At 42.4% G+C, this 25,433-nt stretch overlaps 1 protein-coding gene across 1 annotated transcript in view; it reads left to right on the top strand.

The window, feature by feature from the left end:
- LOC116357693 (contactin-associated protein-like 5) overlaps positions 1-25,433 on the top strand; it is a 71,936-nt gene that overhangs the window by 27,921 nt on the left and 18,582 nt on the right. Inside the window, exons 4-15 of the mRNA XM_031805557.1 lie at positions 8,221-8,368; positions 12,465-12,668; positions 12,990-13,174; positions 13,715-13,858; positions 14,883-15,150; positions 16,021-16,164; positions 16,287-16,455; positions 18,283-18,389; positions 20,900-21,019; positions 22,216-22,416; positions 24,578-24,734; positions 25,239-25,366. Of these exons, the coding sequence (XP_031661417.1) occupies positions 8,221-8,368; positions 12,465-12,668; positions 12,990-13,174; positions 13,715-13,858; positions 14,883-15,150; positions 16,021-16,164; positions 16,287-16,455; positions 18,283-18,389; positions 20,900-21,019; positions 22,216-22,416; positions 24,578-24,734; positions 25,239-25,366 (1,975 nt within the window). The remainder of the gene's footprint in view (positions 1-8,220; positions 8,369-12,464; positions 12,669-12,989; positions 13,175-13,714; positions 13,859-14,882; positions 15,151-16,020; positions 16,165-16,286; positions 16,456-18,282; positions 18,390-20,899; positions 21,020-22,215; positions 22,417-24,577; positions 24,735-25,238; positions 25,367-25,433) is intronic.

Here is a 25,433-nt window from a genome sequence, read left to right as displayed (position 1 = left end):
AGACATTTATTTGTCATCAAATACCATTTCACTATTTCTTCTAAACTCTGGCTTTATCCTGGTTGATATTCTGTGCAGAAAACCTCAACTATTATAGTTTTAGCTACTGTAGTAGCTACTGTACTCTACTGCCTGCCTGAAGGATATAAGGGTTTGTTTAGCTGATTTTTCTCTCTAATAATAGTAGGCCTGTGTTTGGAGGTTATTGTGGTAAATTGCTGTAATCATCTCATGGATATTGAGAAATATATTTTTCTCAGTAATGAATATAGATATGCCATATTTTGGTGAAGCAAACAATTTTCTAATTGAATTTGCTAAATAAGTTACTTTACATTGTGGAGGATATGCATTGTAGTAGCCTGCATGGTCTGAATGGATGAGTAAACCCTAGCGAGTTTCCAAATGCTTATCTTGCATAGACATGAGTTACAATGCATTTGCAAGTGCTTAGCTTGCACCTCTTCTAAAATACTGTCACCAGGCTCCACTTAAATGGACTCAGAAAAGCATGTGCATAAATCACAATAACAGCCTAAATAGTTGACTTGCAGGACTGTCTCTTTGTCTACCAAGAGACCAGTCGTTATGTACTCTCCTTCAGAAAGGTGACACTTCACCTCCATTCTACTGCATGCATTCCATGTGTGTGTAATTTGTGCCTCTTATACTACCTCCCCATGTGCTTTTGTGTTTTCAACTGCAGGGAGAAGTGAATTAATGACCCTGTTGGACTATTCACAAAGTCTGGAGCCCCGGTGTCAACAATCCCTCTTTCCTTTACTCTGTGATACACATCATTATCCATTTAGTTCGTCACCTGCCTTGAATCCGTTATGACGGTCGCTTGTGATCTGTCATCCCAGTTTCTTTTATTTTTTTTCTCTACTCTCTCGTTCTCTTTCACTCCGTTCATCACCCTCAGCCTCCCAATACAGATTGTTGATGCAGTGGAGGTTACAGGGATAGGGGGATGGAAATGAAGAAGAATAATGACATCTCACATTCTCAGAGAAAGGTCATTTTTATCTCCCTGGGAGCAGACGATATGTGGTACCATTTTTTTTTTTACACAGTACTGCTCCCCCCCCTCCCCTCCCCTCCCCTCTGAGTAGTGTGGTCGTGCACTGGTGGAAATTCTCACCATTCCAACCCACGCAACATGACCCATGCAACGCGACCCACGCAACACATGTGATCTTTTTCATCTTAAAGCAGAGTCATTTGGAGAGTTTTGCTTCGTCGCAACATAGTAATGTTTCATACCTTTCACATTTCGTGGGAACTACATCCATTTATATTTATGATCCAAACATTTGTCCTAGAAGACACAAAACCCTTTTCAATTCTTTGCTGAAAGGCATTTTTCTAGACAAGATACAAGGTCATTTCAGACATACGTGGTTAACATCGACTCCTTTGATAACAGAGCTGTAATTGCTCTCCGGTTGTGTTTAAAGAACACAGTTCCCTCAAGATTTTCGTTTTTCCTGTATAGTATACATTACCGTTCAAAAGTTTGGAGTCACTTAAAAATATCCTTGTTTTTTAAAGAAAAGCAAAAGAAATGTGTCCATTAAAATAACATCAAATTATCAGCAATACAGTGTAGACATTGTTAATGTTGTAAATAACTATTGTAGTTGGAAACGGCTGATTTTTAATGGAAAATCTACATCGGCGTACAGAGGCCCATTATCAGCAACCATCACTCTGGTGTTCCAATGGCACGTTGTGTTAGCTAATCCAAGTTTATAATTTTAAAAGGCTAATTGATCATGAGAACAAATAAAACATGGAAATATCACATTAATATTCAGACCCTTTACTCAGTACTTTGTCGAAGCACCTTTGGCATCGATTACAGCCTTGAGTCTTCTTGGGTACGGTGCTACAAACATGGCACACCTGTATTTGGGGAGTTTCTCCCATTCTTTTCTTCAGATCCATTCAAGCTCTGTCAGGTTGGATGAGGAGTGTTGCTGCACTGCTACTTTCAGGTCTCTCCAGAGATGTTTGATCGAGTTCAAGTCCGGGCTCTGGCTGGGCCACTCAAGGACATTCAGAGATGTGTCCCGAAGCAACTCCTGCATTGTCTTGGCTGTGTGCACAGGGTCATTGTACTGTTGGAAGGTAAACCTACGCCCCAGTCTGAGGTCCTGAGCACTCGGGAGCAGGATATCATCAAGGATCTCTCTGTAATTTGCTTCGTTCCTCTTTCCCTTGATTTTGACTAGCCTCCCAGTTGCTGCTGCTGAAAAACATCCCCACAGCATGATGCTGCCACCACCATGCTTCACCATAGGGTCGGTGTCAGGTTTCCTCCAGACGTGATATTTGGCATTCAGGCCAAAGAGTTCAATCTTGGTTTCATCAGACCAATGAATCTTGTTTCTCATGGTCTGAGTCCTTTATGTGCCTTTGGCAAAGTCCAAGCAGGCTGTCATGTGCCTTTTACTGAGGAATGGCTTCCACTACCATTAAGGCCTGATTGGTGGAGTGTTGTAGAGATGGTTGTCCTTCTGGAAGGTTCTCCCATGGCCACAGAGGAACTCTGGAGCTCTGTCAGAGTGACCATTGGTTTCTTGGTCACCTCCCCGACCAAGGCCCTTCTCACCCGATTGCTCATTTTGGCCGGGCTGCCAGCTCTAGGAAGAGTCTTGGTGGTTACAAACTTCTTCCATTTACAGTGCCTTGCAAAAGTATTCATCTCCCTTGGCGTATTTAAATATATTTTTATTTGGTTGTCATGTAATGGACATACACAAAATAGTCCAAATTGAAGTGAAATGAAAATGAAAAAAATTACTTGTTTCAAAAAAAAATTCACCCCTTTTACTACGAATCTCCTAAATAAGATCTGGTGCAACCAATTACCTTCAGAAGTCACATAATTAGTTAAATAAAGTCCACCTGTGTGCAGTCTAAGTGTCACATGATCTGTCACATGATCTCAGTGTATATATACACCTGTCCTGAAAGGCCCCAGTGTGTGCAACACCACCAAGCAATGAACACCACCAAGCAAGCAGCACCATGAAGACCAAGGAGCTCTCCAAAATGGTCAGGGACAAAGTTGTGGAAAGTACAGATCAGGGTTGGGTTATAAAAAAATATCATAAACTCTGAACATTCCACGGAGCACCATTTAAATCCATTCTTAAAAATGTAAAGACTATGGCACCACAACAAACCTGCCAAGAGAGGGCTGCCCACAAACTCAAGGACCAGGCAAAGAGGGCATTAATCAGAGAGGCAACAAAGAGACCAAAGATAACCCTGAAGGAGCTGCAAAGCTCCACAACGGAGCTTGGAGTACCTGTCCATAGGACCACTTTAAGCCGTACACTCCACAGAGCTGGTTTTTACTGAAGAGTGGCCAGAAAAAAACATTGCTAAAATAAATAAATAAAACAACACATTTGGTGTTTGCCCAAAGGTATCTGGGAGACTCCCCAAACATATGTACGAAGGTCCTCTGGTCAGAGAAGACCAAAATTGAGCTTTTTGGCCATCAAGGAAAATGCTATGTCTGGCACAAACAAAACACCTCCAAAACACCTCCCATCACCCCGGGAACACGGGTTTTTCATCAACAGGGACTGTGAAACTGGCCAGAATTGAAGGAATGATGGATGACGTTAAATGCAGGGCAAATCTTGAGGGATATTCTAAATTCTAAAGAAATCACAGACAGTGTCACCAGCAAAGCACCCCCACACCATTACACCTCCTCCATGCTTTATTATGGGAAATACACATGCGGAGACCATCCATTCACCCACACTGCTTCTCACAAAGACATGGCGGTTGGAACCAAAAATCATCCATTTGGACTCCAGACCAAAGGACATATTTCCACTGGTCTAATGTCCATTGCTCGTGTTTCTTGGCCCAAGCACGTCTCTTCTTCTTATTGGTGTCCTTAGGTAGTGGGTTCTTTACAGCAATTCGATCATGAAGGCTGATTCACACAGTCTCCTCTGAACAGTTGATGTTGAGATGTGTCTGTTTCTTGAACTCCGTGAAGCATTTATTTGGACTGCAATTGAGAGGTAATTCAGAGGTAATTCTGGGTCTTCCATTATTGTGGCAGTCCTCATGAGAGCCAGTTTGATCATAGCGCTTGATGGTTTTTGCGACTGCATTTGAATAAACTTTCAAAGTTCTTGACATTTTCCGTATTGACTGACCTTCATGTCTTAAACTAATGATGGACTGTCATTTATCTTTACTTATTTGAGCTGTTCATGCTATAATATGGTCTTTTACCAAATAGAGCTGTCTTCTGTATACCATCTGTCGTGTCTTTGGCTATGCCGGATTAAGTGATATGACATGCTATTCTATAAAATAATTTCTCCGTAATTAATTAATATTACCTGATTGAGCTAATCATGTAAATGTAATTAACTAGAGAGTCTGGGCACCACAAAATAATATTTATAGTGCTGTTATCTTCCGAATAAAATCTTAAAGACCTAGTTGTCACACTCTGACCATTATTTGTGTTGTTTGTTTCTATGTTTTGTTTGGTCAGGGTGTGATATGAGTGGGCATTCTATGTTGCATGTCTAGAGTTAGTCTGTTTCTATGTGTTTTGGCCTGATATGGTTCTCAATCAGTGGCAGGTGTTTGTCGTTGTCTCTGATTGGGAACCATATGTAGATAGCCTGTTTTGTAATGTGGTTCGTGGGTTATTGTCTATGTGATGTTGCATGTTTGCACACAGTATTGATAGCGGTCACGTTCGTCTTAATATTTTGTTTGTTTGTTTAGTGTTCTTCGTGTTCATTCGTCTAACATTAAAATAATGTAATCACACCACGCTGCGCTTTGGTCTCCTCACTACGACGAACGTGACACTAGTAATATTTTACATCAATAACAGTCAATATTAATCGTCATCTTAATTCAGTCTCATCTGAAAGTTGTAAATTCTTGGTTATCTTCACGAACCCTGGCTAACAAGTTAAATCAGCAATAAAAAATTGGGTTAAATTATTTATTTACTAAATACCTAACTAATCACACAGAATTACACATACACATAATTAAATCATAACTTGATTACAAATGACGTCATAAAGGAAAACGTCCCTAGTGGGCGGAACAGATATGACAGCTTGTTACACAATGAAAACAGGGCTGGGTTTGAGTGAAAGAGCGGGAAGACTGAGGAACAAAGGGCGAAGCTGTGCAATCGTAAATACAGTATCTTATGCATTCTAAATTACCGCCCATTTGGAAAAGGAAAATGCAATAAATATTTACTCTGAGCTGCACTTCGGTAGGTTGGTGATAGGTGGAAGGCCGTGTTGTCCAGCCGAGTCCTTTGAAGAATGTCTCTGGTTGTCAATTGGATACGTTGTAGTAACGTCGTTGTGTGATAGACGGGATACTCTTTCTGTTCCTTCCTAACCCTCGTTTGCAGTGGCTGTTGCTAACTCAACGGATAGGAGGTATCACTTCTGTAGTGAATAAGAGTTCAAAGTTCATACCATTCGCAACCAAAGCTCACGCTGATGTTGGCTTCGTTCTGTAGTTATTATCTGAACCATTCTGACATTGGACCGTCGTCCCCACATCCTCGGAACAGGAGGTTATATTGTCGTCAAGGCTTTATATAGGAAGGGAGAGGAGGGCGTGTTTGACAAGTTTTTTAGCCCATGTCCCTTCACATGGGCGGGCCACTGATTGAGCAGAGCCCTACCTTATGAAAACCCAAATCTCACACTTTAGAAGCTAAAATCACATTTCATCCCATCACGAATAATTTCATATTCAAACATTTAAATTGAACAACAATTCCATGTGAATCCGATAACTCTAATGTGTAGACTTTCCACTTTAGAATTTGTCATCTTATCATTGAGAATGTCTTAGATGACAACCAAACTGACATCATATTCATAAGTACCATCATATGTTCAATTGGTCGGATTACCAGAATATTGTTCATTTCCCCCCACTTCTGATGTTCCCAGACTCTCTATGTTAATCAAGGGTTTTGCAAATATAACATCAGTAGGGTAGAGAGAGAGAGGGGAAAAAGGGGGGAAGAGGTATTTATGACTCATAAACCTATCCCCCAGGCCAACGTCATGACACACTCCTACCTTTTCACAACATAACTGATTGGCTCAAACACATTACCCTTGTGCTGTTTTAGGGGTAAAAAATGACCCGCCACTATGTTTAACAGCAGAGAAAATCCCGTAAATTATATTTTTTCCTACGGTGACCCACAACATTAGAAAAAGTGAAACATCGCCTTAGTTCATATTTCCATGAAAGCTGTACACCACCAGGGTACAAAGATTGTCTTAGGGTCATTTTTGACCCAGCAGTTATCAAATCATTTACACACCACAAAAACCACACACACACACACACACACACACACACACACACACACACACACACACACACACACACACACACACACACACACACACACACACACACACACACACACAATGAGAAATTGAGATTGTGTGCTACTGATTGAACTCAGCCAGCAGCTCCTGAAGAGAAGGATCACCATGGTTGGCACAGTTAGAAAGAACAAGTCTGAGCTCCCCCCTGCACTCCTCACAACAAGGGGGAGAGAGGCCTTCTCTTCAAAGTTTTCCTTCACTATCACTCTAGTTTCTTACCTCCCAAAGAGGAACATGAATGTGGTCCTCCTGAGCACACTGCACAAAACGGCTGAGATCAGTGATCGCGACGACAGGAAGCCCGCCATCATGCTGGACTACAACCACAACAAAGGAGGCTTGGACAACCTGGACAAGGTCATTGGAATTTACAGCTGCAGGAGGATGACTGGCCCCTGGTCATCTTCCATAACATCATTGATGTGTCCTCATACAATAACTTTGTAGTATGGAACAAGTTCAACCCTACCTGGATGCCTGATAAGTGGAAAAAGAGGTAGGGTGTTCCTGGAGCAGCTGGGAAAGGCACTTGTAACCTCACACATTCAAAGAAGGGAGCGCCTCCCCCGCACATCAGCCTCTGCAGTGCTTGTGAAAGCTGTTCAGGGGGCTGAATCTTGTCCTGATCCACCTGAGGCTGCAGCTGGGGCAGGCAAGAGGAGGAGATGCCAATTATGCCCCCCAAAGAAGGACTGGAAAACAAATATGTGCTGCACATGTGAGAAATATATCTGCAAAGTCCATGCACACACACTTGCATATTGTCCTACATGTGCTAATTAGAGTTGATTGATTCATGTTCTTCACGTTTTTGTTTTGTATCTCTATTATTTTATTCTTATTTATTGTTGTTGTTTTTACACCTTGTGGTTGTGAGCATTGGCTCAACAAAATGGTAGAAGACTAGTATTTTGTAGTTGAATTCCTCATTGTACAGTATATAAGAATATATCACTATGTTGCCAAATAAAGTTCAAGACTGTTATTGTTTCTCTTCAATAAAATGCATTCGAAACTACTTTCTGCACATTTCGGCTACTTTCTTAGGCTTTACAAGTGCTATCTCTTGCTAAAAAATGTATGTTTACACCTATGCAGTAACTTAGCAATAATAATAATAAACCTCTACTTTAGTAAAGAAAACAATCATGACAGGTGTGTTGTAATAAAAATGAGTGGTTTCCACTGATTTAAATGCAGTCTTTCAGCATTGTGAAGAGGGACAACGTTTGTGATGAATGACAGGTTGTTTCTTCATGCAAAATAGATTTGGGTTTTAAAATTAAATGAAGCTGCTTTATTATAGGGGTTCAGTGAAGGCGGGTAATTTTTGAAAGGAAAGAAATTCCACAAATTAACTTTTAAGATGGCACATGTCTTAATTGAAATGCATTCCAGGTGACTACCTCATGAAGCTGGTGGAGAGAATGCCATGAGTGTGCAAAGCTGTCATCGAGGCAAAGGGTGGCTATTTGAAGAATCTCACATATAATATATATTTTGATTTGTTTAACACTTTTTTGGTTACAACATGATTCCATATGTGTTATTTAATAGTTTTGACGTATTCAGTATTATTATACAATGCAGAAAATAGTAAAATTAAGGAAAATGAAAACCCTTGAATGAGTAGGTGTTCTTAAACTTTTGACCGTAGTGTATATATTAAATACGTATTTATATATTTATGTTGGCGTTTCCCTGCTGCCTGTTCTCCTCTCCCTCTCCTCTTACTCCTCTCTCTCCCTACTCTCTTCCTCCTCTCTCTATCTGTCTGCAGAGGTTTGTGGGGAACGTGAACGCTGACGGTGTCGTCCACCACAAGTTGTCCCACTCTATCAGAAGCCGCTTCCTGCGCTTCGTCCCCCTGGACTGGAACCCCAGTGGCTGGGTGGGACTCAGAGTGGAGGTCTACGGCTGTGCCTACAGTGAGTGATCAGACCATCATCCCTTACATTCAGACCATATAGGCGGTGCTTACATTAAAGTGTCCACCAGCCCTTACATTCAGACCATATAGGCTGTGCCTACAGTGAGTGATCAGACCACCATCCCTTACATTCAGACCATATAGGCAGTGCCTACAGTGCGTGATCAGACCACCATCCCTTACATTCAGACCATATAGGCTGTGCCTACAGTGAGTGATCAGACCACCATCCCTTACATTCAGACCATATAGGCTGTGCCTACAGTGAGTGATCAGACCACCATCCCTTACATTCAGACCATATAGACAGTGCCTAAGGTGAGTGATCAGACCACCATCCCTTACATTCAGACCATATAGGCTGTGCCTACAGTGAGTGATCAGACCACCATCCCTTACATTCAGACCATATAGGCTGTGCCTACAGTGTGTGATCAGACCACCATCCCTTACATTCAGACCATATAGACAGTGCTTACATTAAAGTGACCACCAGCCCTTACATTCAGACCAAACACGTTCAGCTAATATCATAATGCCTACAGTAAGTTGCCCCTCCACCCATTACATCCAGAACACCCTACTTCTGTGTATAACTTGAATGAAAGCAGGATGTTTGAGGACAACTGCAGAAATATAGTAGATAGGATTTTGATATTGATGCAATTCTCTCTTTTATCACAAATTATTAAAGTAAAATGCCGACCAATAGAGACAGACAGTAACAGCCAGGCAGGCATGCCAGTTGAGATCCAGGGTAATGTTAAATTAATCAATCTAATCAAATTAATGTTTATTGGCCGTGTACACAGATTTTGCAGGTGTTACAACAGGTGCAGCAAAATGCTGAAGTTACTAGCTCCAACAATAAATTAAAATACTCTGATCAACAAGTGAATTACCATCATACTAATATATATATATCATTAGTGTATTACTGGACAGTTAGAATTATCCCTGAGTGAGCACTTTCATCATGCCGAATGGTTCCACAGCATGATCCCTGTATTCATGTTGGATGCTCTGCTAATAAATGCAGCTCAAAGTACAGTAAATAAAAGGAGGGGCAATACACATCTTCATTTTGAACTGTAAAATAGGTCGATCAATTCATGACACAGAGAGAAAAGAGCGAGTGAGGGAGAGAGATGAAAAATAGTTTTATTTTTTTGTTCTGCAATGTTCATGTCATTACATTAATGGATATGCAAATAGAGATGAATGTACTCCAGGTCTCTCAGTGAATAAATTCAATGGGTAAGGCTGACAATTCTCCCTATGGCAAACTAATAACTTGCCTTTTTGAGCACTTACAGGAATCAATTGTGTATGACAGAAAGGGGTGAGCGAGCACAAGAGCTAGATACTGTAATTATCTAAGAAAAATAACAAGTCTATGTCAGAGATTTTCTCTATCCAGTTACACATGGAAATGGCTTCCAGCATAATATATCCTGAAAAAATATATAAACGCAACAATGCCACAATTTCAAAGATTTTACAAGAGTTACCGTTCATATAAGGAAATCAGTCAATTTAAACATTAATTTGGCCCTAATCTATGGATTTCACATGACTGGGAATACAGATATGCATCTGTTGGTCACAGATACTTTTGTTGTTGTAGTGTATGTGGCCTGTAAGACAAATACAGTCTAAATCAATCTTGGATGAGTTCAAACAAACATGTATGTGAAGGAGTATTTACTGATGGTGTTAAATCATGTTTTATGGACATAACAAAAGGTGTCCCACAGGGATCGATTCTTGGTCCGGTTCTTTTCAATATTTAAATGTACGATATTCATTTATCTGTACAAAATTGTAACTTTATAGTGTATACAGATGACACTGTGGTGTATGCTATTGCTCCCACAGCTGATAAAGCTCTGTCAGAGTTTCAATCTGCCTTTATTGCCCTGCAGAAAGCCTTTGTTGAACTGAAATTAGTACTTAATGCAGGTAAAAAACCAAGTACACTACATGACCAAAAGTATGTGCTGCTCACCTGCTCGTCGAACATATCATTGCAAAATCATGGGCATTAATATGGAGTTGGTCCACCCTTTGTTGCTATAATAGCTTCCACTCTTCTGGGAAGGCTTTCCACTAGATGTTGGGACATTGCTGCGGGGACTTGCTTCCATTCAGCCACAAGCTTTAGTGAGGTTGGCTGGCTCGCAGTCGGCTTTCCAATTCATCCCAAAGGTGTTCGATGTACTTAATGTCAGGGCTCTGTGCTGGCCAGTCAAGTTCTTCCACATCGATCTCAACAACATTTCTGTATGGACCTCGCTTTGTGCACGGGGGCATCTGAAACAGGAAAGGGCCTTCCTCAAACTGTTGCCACAAAGTTGGAAGCATAGAATCGTCAAGAATGTCATCGAATGCTGTAGCTTTAAGATTTCCCTTCACTGGAACTAAGGGATGAAAAACAGCCCCAAACCATTATTCCTCCTCTACCAAACTTTACAGATGGTACTGTACATTCGGGCAGGTAGCATTCTCATGGCATCCACCAAATCCAGATTCCTCCTTTCGATTGCCAGATGGTGAAGTGTGATTCATCACTCCAGAGAACACATTCACACTGCTCCAGAGTCCAATGGGGGCAAGCTTTACACAATTCCAGCTGACACTTGGCATTGCTCATGGTGATCTTAGGCTTGTGTGAGGCTGCTCGGCCATGGAAACCCACTTCATGAAGCTCCCGACAAACAGTTATTATGCTGACATAAGTGTGTTGCAAATGTGTGTTGCAAATGAGGACAGATGATTTTTACACGCTACGCGCTTCAGCACTCTGCGATTACATCTGTGAGCTTGTGTGGCCTATCACTTTGTGGTTGAACCGTTGTTGCTCCTAGACATTTCCAATTCACAATAACATCACTTACAGTTGACCGGGGCAGCTCTAGCTGGGCAGAAATTTGACAAACTGGCTTGTTGGAAAGGTGGCATTCTATGACAGTACCATGTTGAAAGTCAATGAGCTCTTCAGTAAGACCATTCTACTGCCAACATTTGTCTATGGAGATTGCATGGCTGTGTGCTCGATTTTATACAACAACGGGTGTGGCTGAAATAGCCAAATATACTAATTTGAAGGCGTGTCTCAATAATTTTGTATATACTGTATAGTGTACCTTAAAACAAAGGGTAGGGGCATGGATCAGAAAACCAGTCAGTATCTGCTGTGACCACTATTTGCCTCATGCAGCGGAACACTTCTCATAGAGTTGGCTGTTGATTGGGGCCTGTGGAATGTTGTCCCACTCCTCTTAAATGGCTGTGCAAAGTTGGTGTATATTGGCAGGAACTGGAACACGCTGTTGTACACGTCAATCCAGAGCGTCCCAAAAATGCTCAATGCGTGACATGTCTGGAGAGTATGCAAGCCGCTTCCAGGAAGTGCGACATGGGGCCATGCATTATCATGCTGAAACATGAGGTGATGGCGGCGGATGAATGGTACAACAAAGGCCTCAGGATCTCATCATGGTATCGCTGTGCATTCAAATTGCCATAGATAAAAAACTATTGTTTTTGTTGTCCGTAGCTTATTCCTGCAAATACCATAACCCCACCACCACCATGGGGCATTCTGTTCACAACGTTGTCACCAGCAAACCGCTCCCCCACACGACACATTGCACACTCCCTCAAAACTTGAGACTTATGAGGCATTGTGTTGTGTGATGAAACTGCACATTTTAGAGTGTCCTTTTCTGTTCCCCCGCACAAGGCGCACTTGTGTAATGATCTTGCTGTTTAATCAGCTTCTTGATATGCCACACCTGTCAGGTGTAAACAATTCTGTGCACAAGATTTGAGAGAAATAAGATTTTTGTGCTTATGGAACATTTCGGAGATCTTTTATTTCAGCTCATGAAACATGGGACTAACACTTTACATGTTGCTTTTATATTTTAGTTCAGTGTACATTTAAATACTACCATTGATGTAGACACTTGCATTTCCTTCATAGGTATGAAGTGCAGAGCGCTATAGCAGTCTGTTCATAATAGGTTCTTTGTGACAGGAAGCAAGTAATCCAATGCCAAACCGTTTAACTGTCTGTTGATTGCCTTCAGAATCAGACGTGGCAGACTTTGATGGCAGAAGTTCCCTACTCTACCGGTTTAACCAGAAGTCCATGAGCACGGTGAAGGATGTGATCTCATTGCGCTTCAAGAGCCGCCAGGCTGAGGGGGTGCTGCTCCATGGAGAGGGTCAGAGGGGCAACTACATCACACTGGAGCTGCACCGGGCCAGGCTGGCCCTCTACCTCAACCTGGGTGAGTTAGTCACACCGGGGCAAGCTGGCCCTCAACCTGGGTGAGTTAGTCACACCGGGGCAGGCTGGCCCTCTACCTCAACCTGGGTGAGTTAGTCACACCGGGGCAAGCTGGCCCTCAACCTGGGTGAGTTAGTCACACCGGGGCAGGCTGGCCCTCTACCTCAACCTGGTAAACGTCATCTCGCAGAGGTCAAGGAGTCAAAGGTCATGTGTAACAGGACAGAAGGAGACCTCTTCTTTCCTCAATATACTGGGCTGTTTTATGATCTATATCAAAGTAACCATATTATCTTGCTCTCTGTCTGTTCTCTGTCTTCAGATGACACAAGGCTGCGGTTCAGCAGTGGGCGTGTTGCGGTCACTCTCAGCAGTCTTCTGGACGACCAGCACTGGCACTCTGTCCTCATCGAGCGCTTCCAGAAGCAGGTCAACCTCACCGTGGACACCCACACACAGCACTTCAGGACCAAGGGGGAAGGAGACTCCCTGGAGGTGGACTATGAGGTGTGTCTATCCAAACACCTTACTGTAGAATAGTCAGACACTTCAAACCAAGGGGGAAGGAGACTCCCTGGAGGTGGACTATGAGGTGTGTCTATCCAAACACCTTACTGTAGAATAGTCAGACACTTCAAACCAAGGGGGAAGTAGATATGAGGTGTGTCTATCCAAACACCTTACTGTAGAATAGTCAGACACTTCAAACCAAGGGGGAAGGAGACTCCCTGGAGGTGGACTATGAGGTGTGCCTATCCAAACACCTTACTGTAGAATAGTCAGACACTTCAAACCAAGGGGGAAGGAGACTCCCTGGAGGTGGACTATGAGGTGTGCCTATCCAAACACCTTACTGTAGAATAGTCAGACACTTCAAACCAAGGGGGAAGGAGACTCCCTGGAGGTGGACTATGAGGTGTGCCTATCCAAACACCTTACTGTAGAATAGTCAGACACTTCAAACCAAGTAAATAGTTCAACCAAGTTATCTTATCCTGTATACGTTTAATAGTGATGTCAACGTTTCACCCTTTTTCCTCATCAAAGCTCAGCTTCGGGGGCATCCCACTGCCAGGTAAGCCTGGTACCTTCCTGAGGAAGAACTTCCATGGCTGCATGGAGAACCTCTACTACAATGGGATCAACATCATCGACCTAGCCAAGCGACGCAAGCCTCAGATCTACAGCGTGGTATGACAACCATTGTCAACCAACCATACCATAGATTATTAGTACATCCTTAAAATAGTATGGGGACAAAGTAGTTAATCAACCAAAGCCTCTGTGAACTCAGACTGTTTTAATTGCACTGTTGCAGTGAGATTTCACGTTTGCCTACAATGTGATTCGACTATGTTTAATCACATTTGTATTTGAGTTAGTCACATAGCTTTCTGTCCGTAGAGGAAAACATTGAGTGAGAAAACCAATCTATATTCTCTCTACCGTTTAAGTTATATCTGACCCTCACTACTATGTCATTAATTCTAAACACATGAATAGACCCCCCCCCCCCCATCAAATCAGACAGAAGCCTAAGTGCCACATAATTGTATCACAGGCACCTTTTTTTCCCTTGAAATTCTGATTGCTATGTTAAAAGGCCTTTACTTACAATTGAGAAAGTGAGCAATTTTGCTCACTGACTGCCATGATGGAATCCGTAATGGAATTTCAATGTGGAATAGCACCTGAGGTGGTGGTCTGGTGGCGAGGGATCACATTGAGAGTCAAGTGCTGCCGATTGCTCTTCCCTGCCTCTAAGGCTCTGGGATTGATGGGCCGCTGACCTCAATTGACATGGCTGCTCTTTAGCTCCATGTACCACACAAGGCCTCTGGACCACTTGGCATTAGTGTGTTCTTTCTTTGCCCACCTGATGGCTGACCTAGATTGGAGCGGAGAAACTCAGAAATGTCATAGTTTGATATTATATTACATTTCTGCATTTGTGGTGGTCTTGTAATGCACCTTTTAAATTTCAGATAGTCATTTGGCTATATATGGCATTCTCAATATTGTTTTGGTTCTTACAGGCAATTTAGTTATCTAAGCACCATATTCAGTTGATACCTTCCTTTACCAGCCCACTGTTTGTCATTCTGCTCAGATGAACGTACAGTAAACCCAACATGAGATTCATTATGTATTCATCATGTTGATGATGGTGTGAGTAAATCATTCCGTCATATGTGTGCTCTGTGTGTGTCACCAGGGCAACGTGACCTTCTCGTGCTCTGAGCCCCAGCTGGTGTCCACTACTTTCCTGAGCTCCAGCAGCAGCTTCCTGTCGCTCCCGGCCACTCTGTCTGCTTCGGGGGGCTTCGCTGTGCGTTTCCAGTTCAGAACATGGAACCCAGATGGGCTACTGCTCTCCACCCGCCTGGCCCTGGAGCCCCAGCGACTGGAGCTGCAGATCAGCAATTGTCGGCTGCGTCTGACCCACCACATGTCAGCTCAGCAGAAAGAAGAGGTCTCCACCGGTGAGGGCCAACAGCCTCTAGTCTAGCTGACCCAGACCCACTCTATGCTGGAATCAGTGGTTCTGTCTATGGGGACTCAGAGTATAAAAGGCTCATCATTCCAGTGAAACAGGCAGACAGTGAAAAACTCATCCATCATCCAGGCGGAGACCATCTGTGTTTGGTTTTGCACATTTCATATACATCATTTCTATTATCTTTTGCCCCCTATAAACTCAGAGGACGCTTCATCTTCTTTGAATGGTTTGAGTTAAAATCCCATCCTTTATATCTTGTATTTTGGATGCCAGTTCTGCAGGATTGCAGTCAGACAGAAATAACATGTAGAATTACATTGGATTGCAGAGCCCAGACTTTCAGCAGATGGCAGGCACAGAGGGAATTATAGACCCACAGAAAGACCGCCACAGCTTGGAAGCCCTTCACTATAAAGGACAATCAAAATTAATATCCCACAATCCACTGTTACTGTAGGTCTATTTTGAGTTGGCACCGACTGCCAAATCAATGTTTCATCCAACAATAACCACCAGTACAGTCACAGCATTACGTTCTGTCCTCTGGCAATGATTTAGCTTCAATCTGACCAACCACATAGTCATTCATTTGTATTTCCATGTCCTCTTCTCTTCATAGTACAGTGTAGTATGTCGTAGCACGTGACCATAGATTACACAGCCAATGACAGGCTCTGATTTGTAATATGTAGGCCTAGCACGAACAACGTAATCTGAAATATTACCCATGTTGGAGATCACAATCCCAACAGTCCCTGAAAGAACCTGCGAGTGATGTCAGATAAGCCTGTAATAGAGATTGGTGGTGTCTCATTGAAACGTGCACAGAAACAACACCTCGCTGTGTCCACAGGTTACAGAGTGAATGATGGACTGTGGCACTCTGCGAGTCTCAGCTCCCGAGGTCTCCAGGTCACCATGACTCTGGACAATGAGCCGTCCTCAACTATGGAGCTGGGAGACCACATGGAGGCAGGAGACAGCCTCTACTTCGGAGGTAAGGCCACACTTGTTGTCTGCATAACTGTCTCATGAGACCAGGTCTTGGTGGTCAGGTTTTGGTGCAGCTTCTGAAGACATTATCTAAAGATGTATACAGTTTTTCAATCTGTGTCACAGGTTGTCCGTCTCTGAACGTCTCAGGCTGTGAGAACCCCACATTGGCGTTCCAGGGGTGCATGCGTCTCTTCTCCATCAACAGCCAGCCCATGGACCTGAACCTGGTGCACCAAGGACGACTAGGAGACTACAAGGAGCTGCAGTTTGACACATGTAGCATCCATGACAGGTTGGATTTTAGGGTTTCTGCAGACGTTATACCAAGTAAGGTGGTGCTCCAATCCCCAAATGTTGGTGTGTTTGGATGAGAAACTAAAACAAAACGGCATTTATTCTCTCCACCACAGCCAATAGAGATAGCCTTACAGATAGGCTCGGCCAATTAGACCATGCAATGGAGCATGGTACTGTAGCCTCATCATCCTGGTTGAGGGCCCTGCTAACAAGCTGCTTCCTGTGTGGCGCATGGCGTCCTCTCATTCCCTTATTGCCCCACTCTGTTGTGGGACCAATGGGTGGAATTAGTACACGCTGAATGGATGTCATGGCAAGGTTGTGGAAACACGGAAACACTTACAGGGAGGAGACAAACAAGAGAGCAGGCATTTCTCCTTGTATTCACCCTGTGGGGAATCCTACCTCTGATGTCAGATCACTGCTATAACTGATTGTTCTGTTCGGAATGCGAACCGGCAGATTGAGATTCTGTTGGAGTGTGTGGAACAATTACAGTTTAAATGTTAGTTGATGTTAGTTAAAGCAATAGAATTTGTAAAAAGAGGAAATGAGATGCTTGGTGACAACAAAACAGCTGTCTGTGTGTATTGGCTGCCTCTCATGGAGCCTTCCTCAAAGAGTACGCTGAATGTGTTGTAGATTTCACTGCCATGCAATATTATTTAGGGAGGCTAGTGCAAGCAGATGGTTGGAAATGTGTCATCGTCCATCAGAGTGGCGTGTCTTGATGTAACTACCAGAACTATGCTTAATTAAAAGGATTGGAAGATTAACCTTTACGAGTGCTAATCTTCTTTTCTCTGTGTCCAATCAAATTTCATGACGACAGTTTTTTGCAAGTGTTCACTTCTGTGCCGCGGCTTCTAATTTCATGACCTGTGAGGGCAGCCCTGAACACAACACTAGAAACAGTACTACAGTAATGAAACCACGGCTTGTTACCTTATCCACGCCGCGGTCACTCCGGTCCATAGCAATTCATGGGAGAAAGACGACAGTGTATGAAATTGTAGATGCCTGCTTTGTATAGCTGCGTGCTTGAAAGCCGGGCAATTACGCAAAACTGAAGGAGGCTTGAGGAGAATACTATTAATCAGGAAATTGAGGTTAGCAGAAGAATTTCTGTGAAGCGCTGGGTGTTCAAAAAGCCATAAACACATGTTCTGGGTTTGATGTGATTATGCTGCCGTTTATTTTTTTCAAACATAATAACACAGTACTGTGTTTGTTTACCAGTTGCCCAAACAGTCTGAGTTTGAGGGGTACCAATTAATTTGGGATTTACCGAGCGGTTTTGTAAATCAACGGCAAAAGAAAAATGCACAAACTGTGTCGTCTCACCTCTTGAGTACTCGGGTGTCAGACCGTGCCTTGATAATGACAAGGCAATGAAAAATATATTGGGAGGGAGTCTCCTTAGCAGATAATGCAAGGTTCAGGATAGTAGGCCTGGACACAAAGACAAATCACATGTTGACCCGTCTTTACAGAAAGGATTGTGAGATCTTACAGATATGTGTTTGGGCTTTGATTGCATTTCTTTGTTTGCCAACACTTTATCCTTCTAAGACTTTTCGTTGTGTGATTGTTTGTGTTTATTACTGGGAAAACAAGTTTAGAATCTTTCAAACAAATAACAAGTATACGTACAGTATATCATCAATCTCTGACATTGTAAAAACAGATTTGCAGTTGATTTTCTACCTTTGGAATGTTTTTAAATGTTTTATTATGAACACACTGGCATTTGCTCATGCATAGTATAGATATCTTTATACATGACAAGGTCATGTATATTTCTGCTGTTGCCTATCTCCAGATGTCTGCCCAACTTCTGTGAACATGGAGGGCAGTGTTCCCAGTCTTGGAGCTGCTTCTACTGCGACTGCTCTGGGACAGGATACACTGGAGCCACCTGCCACAACTGTGAGTCCCCGCCTGCTCTTCTTAGCTACACTATATACAGTACCTTACAGTAATACTCACCACTCCTTTCTCAAATGTGTTCTTGACAATACTGCGCAATACACCCCATGACGGGATATGCACTATATCTAAATGTATCTCACAATCACATAGAGCTGTTATCCATGTGCCTTATAAAGTGTAACTCAAAGGGGTAACAACATGAGATGGTTTAAAGCCAGAGTGAACCTGTAGTGATCAGTCCCCTGGCTTAACTATCTGGGTCTCAGGTAATCCCTGTTAGTTGTACATCAAGATCCTCAGTCTGACACATGGAAGTTTCTCGTCTCATCTGTCGTCTCCAGACAGATACCCTTTTCGATATTCACCACTGAGCGCTCTCAGAACCCTCTGCTCCTGAATACTGATTTCTTGTTTATTCAACCAGTGGATGCAGTGTACCTTGATATGAATGTGCACCACATGATTGAAAATGCCCCCACTTACTTCGAACATACTCTTTTTAATGTATAATAGTGTCTGGCTTGCTAACTTTTCTTAGTTACATGTGTGCAATATGACATATGCAATATGGGAAGATGACAACATTAGTATGACAAGGTCCAATTGTATTTCTATGTATTATCAATCCCCATTAGTTCCTACGTAGGCAGTAGCTATTCTTCCTGGGGTCCCAAAAAAATCAAGGCAGTTATACAATTTTCAAAACATTACAATACATTCACAACAGATTTCACAACACGTTAAGTGTGTGCCCTCAGGCCACTACTCTACTACCACATATCTACAACACAAAATCCATGTGTATGTGTGTGTAAATCTCTGTTCTTGTTCTTCCCTGTTCTGCCCTATTCTTTGTTGCACCTGACCACATGACTGGACAGTGTTCCAGTTGTGACAAAACTAGGGCCTAGGACCTGCCCTGTTGATATCATTGTTAATATCATTGTTAAGAAGACAGAGTAGTGCATTATTATGGACAGTTCTTAGCTACTGTTGCATCAACATGTTTTGACCATAACAGTTTACCATCCAGTGTTACGCCAAGCAGTTTAGTCTCCTCAACTTGCTCAATTTCCACATTATTCATTCAATTTTCACATTATTCATTACAATATGTAGTTGAGGTTTAGGATTTAGTGAATGGCTTGTCCCAAATACAATGCTTTTAGGTTTTGAAATATTTAGCACTAACTTATTTCTTGCCACCAATTCTGATACTGACTGCAGCCATTTAAGTAATTTCACTTGCTGTGGTAGCTGACATGTATAGAGTCATCACCATACATAGACACACAGGCTTTACTCAGAGCCAGTAGCAGGTCATTAGTAAAGATTGAAAAAAAGTAAGAGGCCTAGACAGCCGCCCTGGGGAATGCCTGACTCTACCTGGATTATGTTGGTTCTTCCATTAAAGAACTCTCTGTGTTCTGTTAGACAGGTAACTCTCTACATTTTTATTTTATTTCACCTTTATTTATCCAGGTAGGCAAGTTGAGAACAAGTTCTCATTTACAATTGCGACCTGGCCAAGATAAAGCAAAGCAGTTCGACACATACAACAACACAGAGTTACACATGGAGTAAAACAAACATACAGTCAATAATACAGTAGAAAAATAAGTCTATATACAATGTGAGCAAATGAGGTAAGATAAGGGAGGTGAAGGCAAAAAAAAGGCCATTTACTTCGTGTTGGTAACAGGCTGATTGGTCGGCTGTTTGAGCCAGTAAAGGGTGCGTTGCTAATCTTGGGTAGCGGAATGACTTTTCCTTCCCTCCAGGCCTGAGGGAACACTATTTCCTGTAGGCTAAGATTGAAGAGATGGCAAATAGGAGTGGCAATATAGTCCACTATCATCCTCAATATCGTCCACTATCATCCTCAATAATTTTCCATCCAGATTGTCAGACCCCGGTGGCTTGTCATTGTTGATAGACAACAGTACTTTTTTTCACCTCTTCCACACTCACTTTACGGAATTCAAAATGACTATGCTTGTTTTTCATAATTTGGTCAGTTATACTTGGATGTGTAGTTTCATATAAAGCATGTATAAAGCATATATATTTATGTACCATATATTATATTCCTATTTTCAAAGGTAGATGTCTGTGTTTTAGAGTTTCTCAACTAATATCCACTCAGAACTATGGCAAATTTGCCAGCCACTTTGTAATTATGTTACATGCTAGCCAATACAATAATTTTTAAACTTTCTCATCAAATTTCTGTCAGACATTTGAGAGCATGATTGATCCCTGTGTAGTCATCTATGAGACGTCATGCTTCCCTGTGTTCCTCTGTAGCCATCTATGAGTCATGATGTTTCCCTGTGTTCCTCTGTAGCCATCTATGAGTCATGATGTTTCCCTGTGTTCCTCTGTAGCCATCTATGAGTCATGATGTTTCCCTGTGTTCCTCTGTAGCCATCAATGAGGCATGATGTTTCCCTGTGTTCCTCTGTAGCCATCTATGAGGCATGATGTTTCCCTGTGTTCCTCTGTAGCCATCTATGAGGCATCATGTGAGGCCTACCGTCTGACTGGCAGCTCCTCAGGCTACTTCTCCATTGATCCAGATGGCAGTGGTCCACTGGGGCCCACACAGGTCTACTGCAACATGACAGGTGAGCTGCCACCGGGGCCCCCAGTTTTGGTAAGAAATATCCTATTCAGTCACTGACAGATCACATTGCTTTGACCCACAGCACAACTGACAGCCAAGCTATCATGTGGAAAATCATTAGGGTTACTCAATATGGACCCGCCCTTTGGTTACAATGAGAGCTTCAAATAAATATTTGGGTAAATATCTGCTGTAAATAAGAACGTATTTGTGTAAAAGTGTGCAAAGTTACTCAAAAACAAAAAAAGTGGAAGAAAAAGTGAACACACAAAATGATCAAGGCTCTGATTCAAGTCTGTGTCTCATGTCTTCAGGGCTTTAGACTTTTGACAGACAGAGTAAAGGAATGAGAGCTTGATGCCTCAACGCTGGCACTCAAGACAATATCCATTACTTGCTGTCAAGAGCTTACAGCTCTGACCTTTACGGAGGTAAATGCAACATTTAAGTAATTACGGAGGTGGTTGGCTGGCTGGCTGGGTTGTTGGTTGGTTGGCTGGCTGGCTGGGTGGGTGGTTGGTTGGCTGGCTGGCTGTGTGGCTGGGTGGTTGGTTGGCTGGCTGGCTGGCTGGCTGGCTGGCTGGGTGGTTGGTTGGCTGGCTAGCTGGCTGGCTGGGTGGGTGGTTGGCTGGCTGGCTGTGTGGCTGGCTGCCTGTTGATAGTCTGGCTCAAGATCACAATGTTTGCCTCTTTTTTTTGCCCCCCACAAATCCTAATAATTTTGCATTGAGTCGCCTCAGGTTGACCTCAATTAAAGAATCTATTAGAGATGTAAATAACTCTCAGCTTGACAACCTGGGATGTGAATAATCACAAAGTGGAAGAGGATTTTCTCTCAGGCAAGGTAAACACCAATTCCCCCATAGTACATCAAATGGGGGGATGGTAATGAATAGAGGTTCTCACCTCATTGAATCATGCAAACTATTCACCCTTGGTTAGAGAGCCTACAGAAAGTCGTATGTTTGACTGTGGATTACTGTACATGCAGGAAGCCCCTTTTTAATCAACCTAATCATTAATTCAACATGTTTATTTGGATATTGGCTTGTATTAAGTCAAAGCTTGTGAATGTATCCAAGGTTTTATGATCAAAAGGTTCACAATGACACAACCAACCGGCTCTGCACATCATGTACAGCATGTTACAGGTCAAAATGTCTTCAGGTTTGTGTTTTGTTCTATGTTGTGTTGTAGAGAACAAGGTGTGGACAGTAGTGACCCACAACAGCACAGATCCAGTCAGGGTCCAGGGTTCTACACTACAGAAGCCCTACATTATGAAGTTTAACTACAGCGCCTCACCTGAACAACTGATGGCCCTCGTGTCCGGGTCAGAGCAATGTCAACAGGAAGTTATGTACAGCTGTAGGAAGTCCCGCCTCTTCAACACCAGAGGTGAGTTGGGTTGATAGCATCCTGTTCATCTTATAAAGTCAAACTTAGACATGTTCCCAGATGGACCTGTTCCATAATATGACTGGTTAGTATTCTAAGAATGAACCTGACTCTGACCTAAGTGTGTGAATATACGCTCAATCCTCTAAACATTGATCCCATTATCTTGCAATAACTTGAAAGGCTACCGCCCAGCATGTTTCTGAGCATCAATCTTCAATTGCTTTGAGAGCAAACGGTCTCCCAGGCATCCCACATTTGCTCCTAAATCATGAAACATTCATGAAGTTCTGAATTCCCTGATTCCCTGGCTGTCATGTGTGCGCAAAACAAACAAGTTAATTTTCACAGTGGATCAATAAGAGACAGGAAACAAGTCATTTCATGGGCTATATATGAACCGTGTCAGATGGAACATGAATACTGTAGGTTGTTTTCTGCTGGCTGTTGTGCTTCAACACATATTCTCTCTATAGGAGATCAATGATGTTCAGCCCCTCTGTCATACACAGCATGTTACTTAGCTGTTGAATAAATATAGCAATCAATAATTGTTAATTATTAGACCAATTTGGCAAATGGATTTATGTAAATTTGCATGATTTAAAAAGTGTATTTTTGTGAACTCATACATCACACTGTAATGAATGTGTAACCTGCATGCATTAATGGAATACGGTTCACATTCGTTTAATAGGTTTGATTGTTATTCATTTGTTTGTCATTTTCATCTGTTTAATTATGTGTCTGTAGTGTCGGCCCACAGGCAACAGCTGCAGCTTGTAATATGACAAGAAAAGGCCAATTAGCATCCACAATGACACTGTAATTTTGACTCATCTTCTCGATTCATTATACCGTTTAATCTACAGGGCATTCGGAAAGTATTCAGACCCCTTGATTTTATCCACATTTTGTTACGTTACAGCCTTATTCTAAAATGGATTCAATTCATATTTTTCCTCATAAATCTACACACAATACTCCTTAATGATAAATGCAAAACATGTTTCCAGAAATTAGCAAATGTTTTAAAAATAAAAAACTGAAATATTACATTTACATAAATATTCATGCCCTTTACACAGTACTTTGTTGAATCACCTTTGGCAGTGATTACAGCCTCGAGTCTTCTTGGGTATGACGCTACAAGCTTGGCACACCTGTATTTGGGGAGTTTCTCCCATTCTTCTCTGCAGATCCTCTCAAGCTCTGTCAGGTTGGATGGGGAGCGTTGCTGCACAGCTATTTTCAGGTCTCTCAGAGATGTTCGATCGGGTTCAAGTCCGGGCTCTGCCTGGGCCACTCAAGGACATTCAGAGACTTGTCCTGAAGCGACTCCTGCGTTGTCTTAGCTGTGTGCTTAGGGTCGTTGTCCTGTTGGAAGGTGAATCTTCGCCTCAGCCTGAGCGCTCTGGAGGAGGTTTTCATCAAGGATCTCTCAGTACTTTGTTCCGTTCATCTTTGCCTGGATCCTGACTAGTCAAGGGGTCTAAATACTTTCCGAATGCGCTGTATCAATGTACCGTTTCAATAATGAGGATGCACATTGGCACATTATTTGTCATGACTACAAAAACAGAACGATAAACAACAACTAATTTGTCTAGTATTAAGCTTTCAAATGTTTGCCCAACACTGGAACGTACTCTGATTTAAATAGGCAAGCAACACTGGAGCCAAAGAAGACTGTTTAATTGTCAATATTGTACCTCTGTTTATTTCAAGACCTCAAAGTAAGTTCCATGAGAGGGCATCTGTAATGTGTGCGGGTTTGAAATGTAACAGAATGTAGTTGTGTTGATAGAAGCCTATATCTATGCAGAGAACTGAGAGGATACTTCCTGCAGACCTGTAGTGTCTCTCAGGCAGAGTCATGTTGTGTTGATAGAAGCCTATATCTATGCAGAGAACTGAGAGGATACTTCCTGCCGGCCTGTAGTGTCTCTCAGGCAGAGTCATGTTGTGGGACAGAAGACTGTAGCAGGGCCACTTACAGATGCTCCAGGAAATGAGCCCTGCAAGTCTAACTGACATCACTGAGGACTCATTGACACAATGCCATGGGATACCAAAAGATGCCCAGGGCTCTAATCACATTCACTGTGCAGATTCTGTTTCTCTACATGTGGACCTAATTGTAATCCTGTGACTGGTCCAGATGGCAGCCCTCTGTCCTGGTGGGTGGACCAGGGTGGAGAGAGACGGACCTACTGGGGAGGCTTCCTGCCAGGTGTTCAGCAGTGCTCCTGCAGCCTGGAGGAGAACTGCATGGACATGAACTACTTCTGCAACTGTGATGCCGACACCGACTCATGGTAGCTAGGCAAATTTGTCTCTCTGTGTATCTGCTGGGCTGTTCATTGATCAATATCAAGGCTGGACAGACCTTTGCGTTTGTCTTTTTGATCATAATGAAAATGTTTTTGGCGCATTACGTACTTTCCACATAGAACTTTAAATACAGGGAAATCTTCATCACAACTCAACTGCTGGAAAACATTTACTATACGAAGGTATAAATCACTATAAAACATATACAACTGCAGTTCTTATGATAATATTCTTAATTACATAATTTGTTTTAAACTAGAATTCTGTTGTGTACATAATTTTTTTAAACATTTATTCTCACCCTGTGTGCCCCCATGTAATTTTGCATTTGGGGAACCTAATTTGCATATCTCCTGAGATACAGTCCAGATCTTGATCGATCACTACATCTTTATAGTGTTTACTCTGAAGTTTCAATGCTGACTGAGGATTGGATTAGTTTATCTGTAGTGAAATTAAGAGGCTTCTCTCCTGTCTGTCTATTGCAGGGCTAATGACACAGGAGTACTTTCTTACAAAGAGCACTTACCAGTGAGTGAGATCGTGATTGGAGACACCAACAGAACTGGCTCTGAGGCGCTCTACAGAATCGGCCCGCTGCGTTGTTATGGCGACAGTAGGTGAACTGTTTTATTTTGTAACATTTTCATCTTACAGATGGTCCCTTTGAACATCCTTGTTTT

The sequence above is a fragment of the Oncorhynchus kisutch genome, linkage group LG26 (assembly GCF_002021735.2).
Source record: "Oncorhynchus kisutch isolate 150728-3 linkage group LG26, Okis_V2, whole genome shotgun sequence".
Taxonomy (NCBI): Eukaryota; Metazoa; Chordata; class Actinopteri; order Salmoniformes; family Salmonidae; genus Oncorhynchus; species Oncorhynchus kisutch.
Note: the sequence above shows the minus strand (reverse complement) of the source record. Positions and strands in the feature narration are given on the sequence as shown.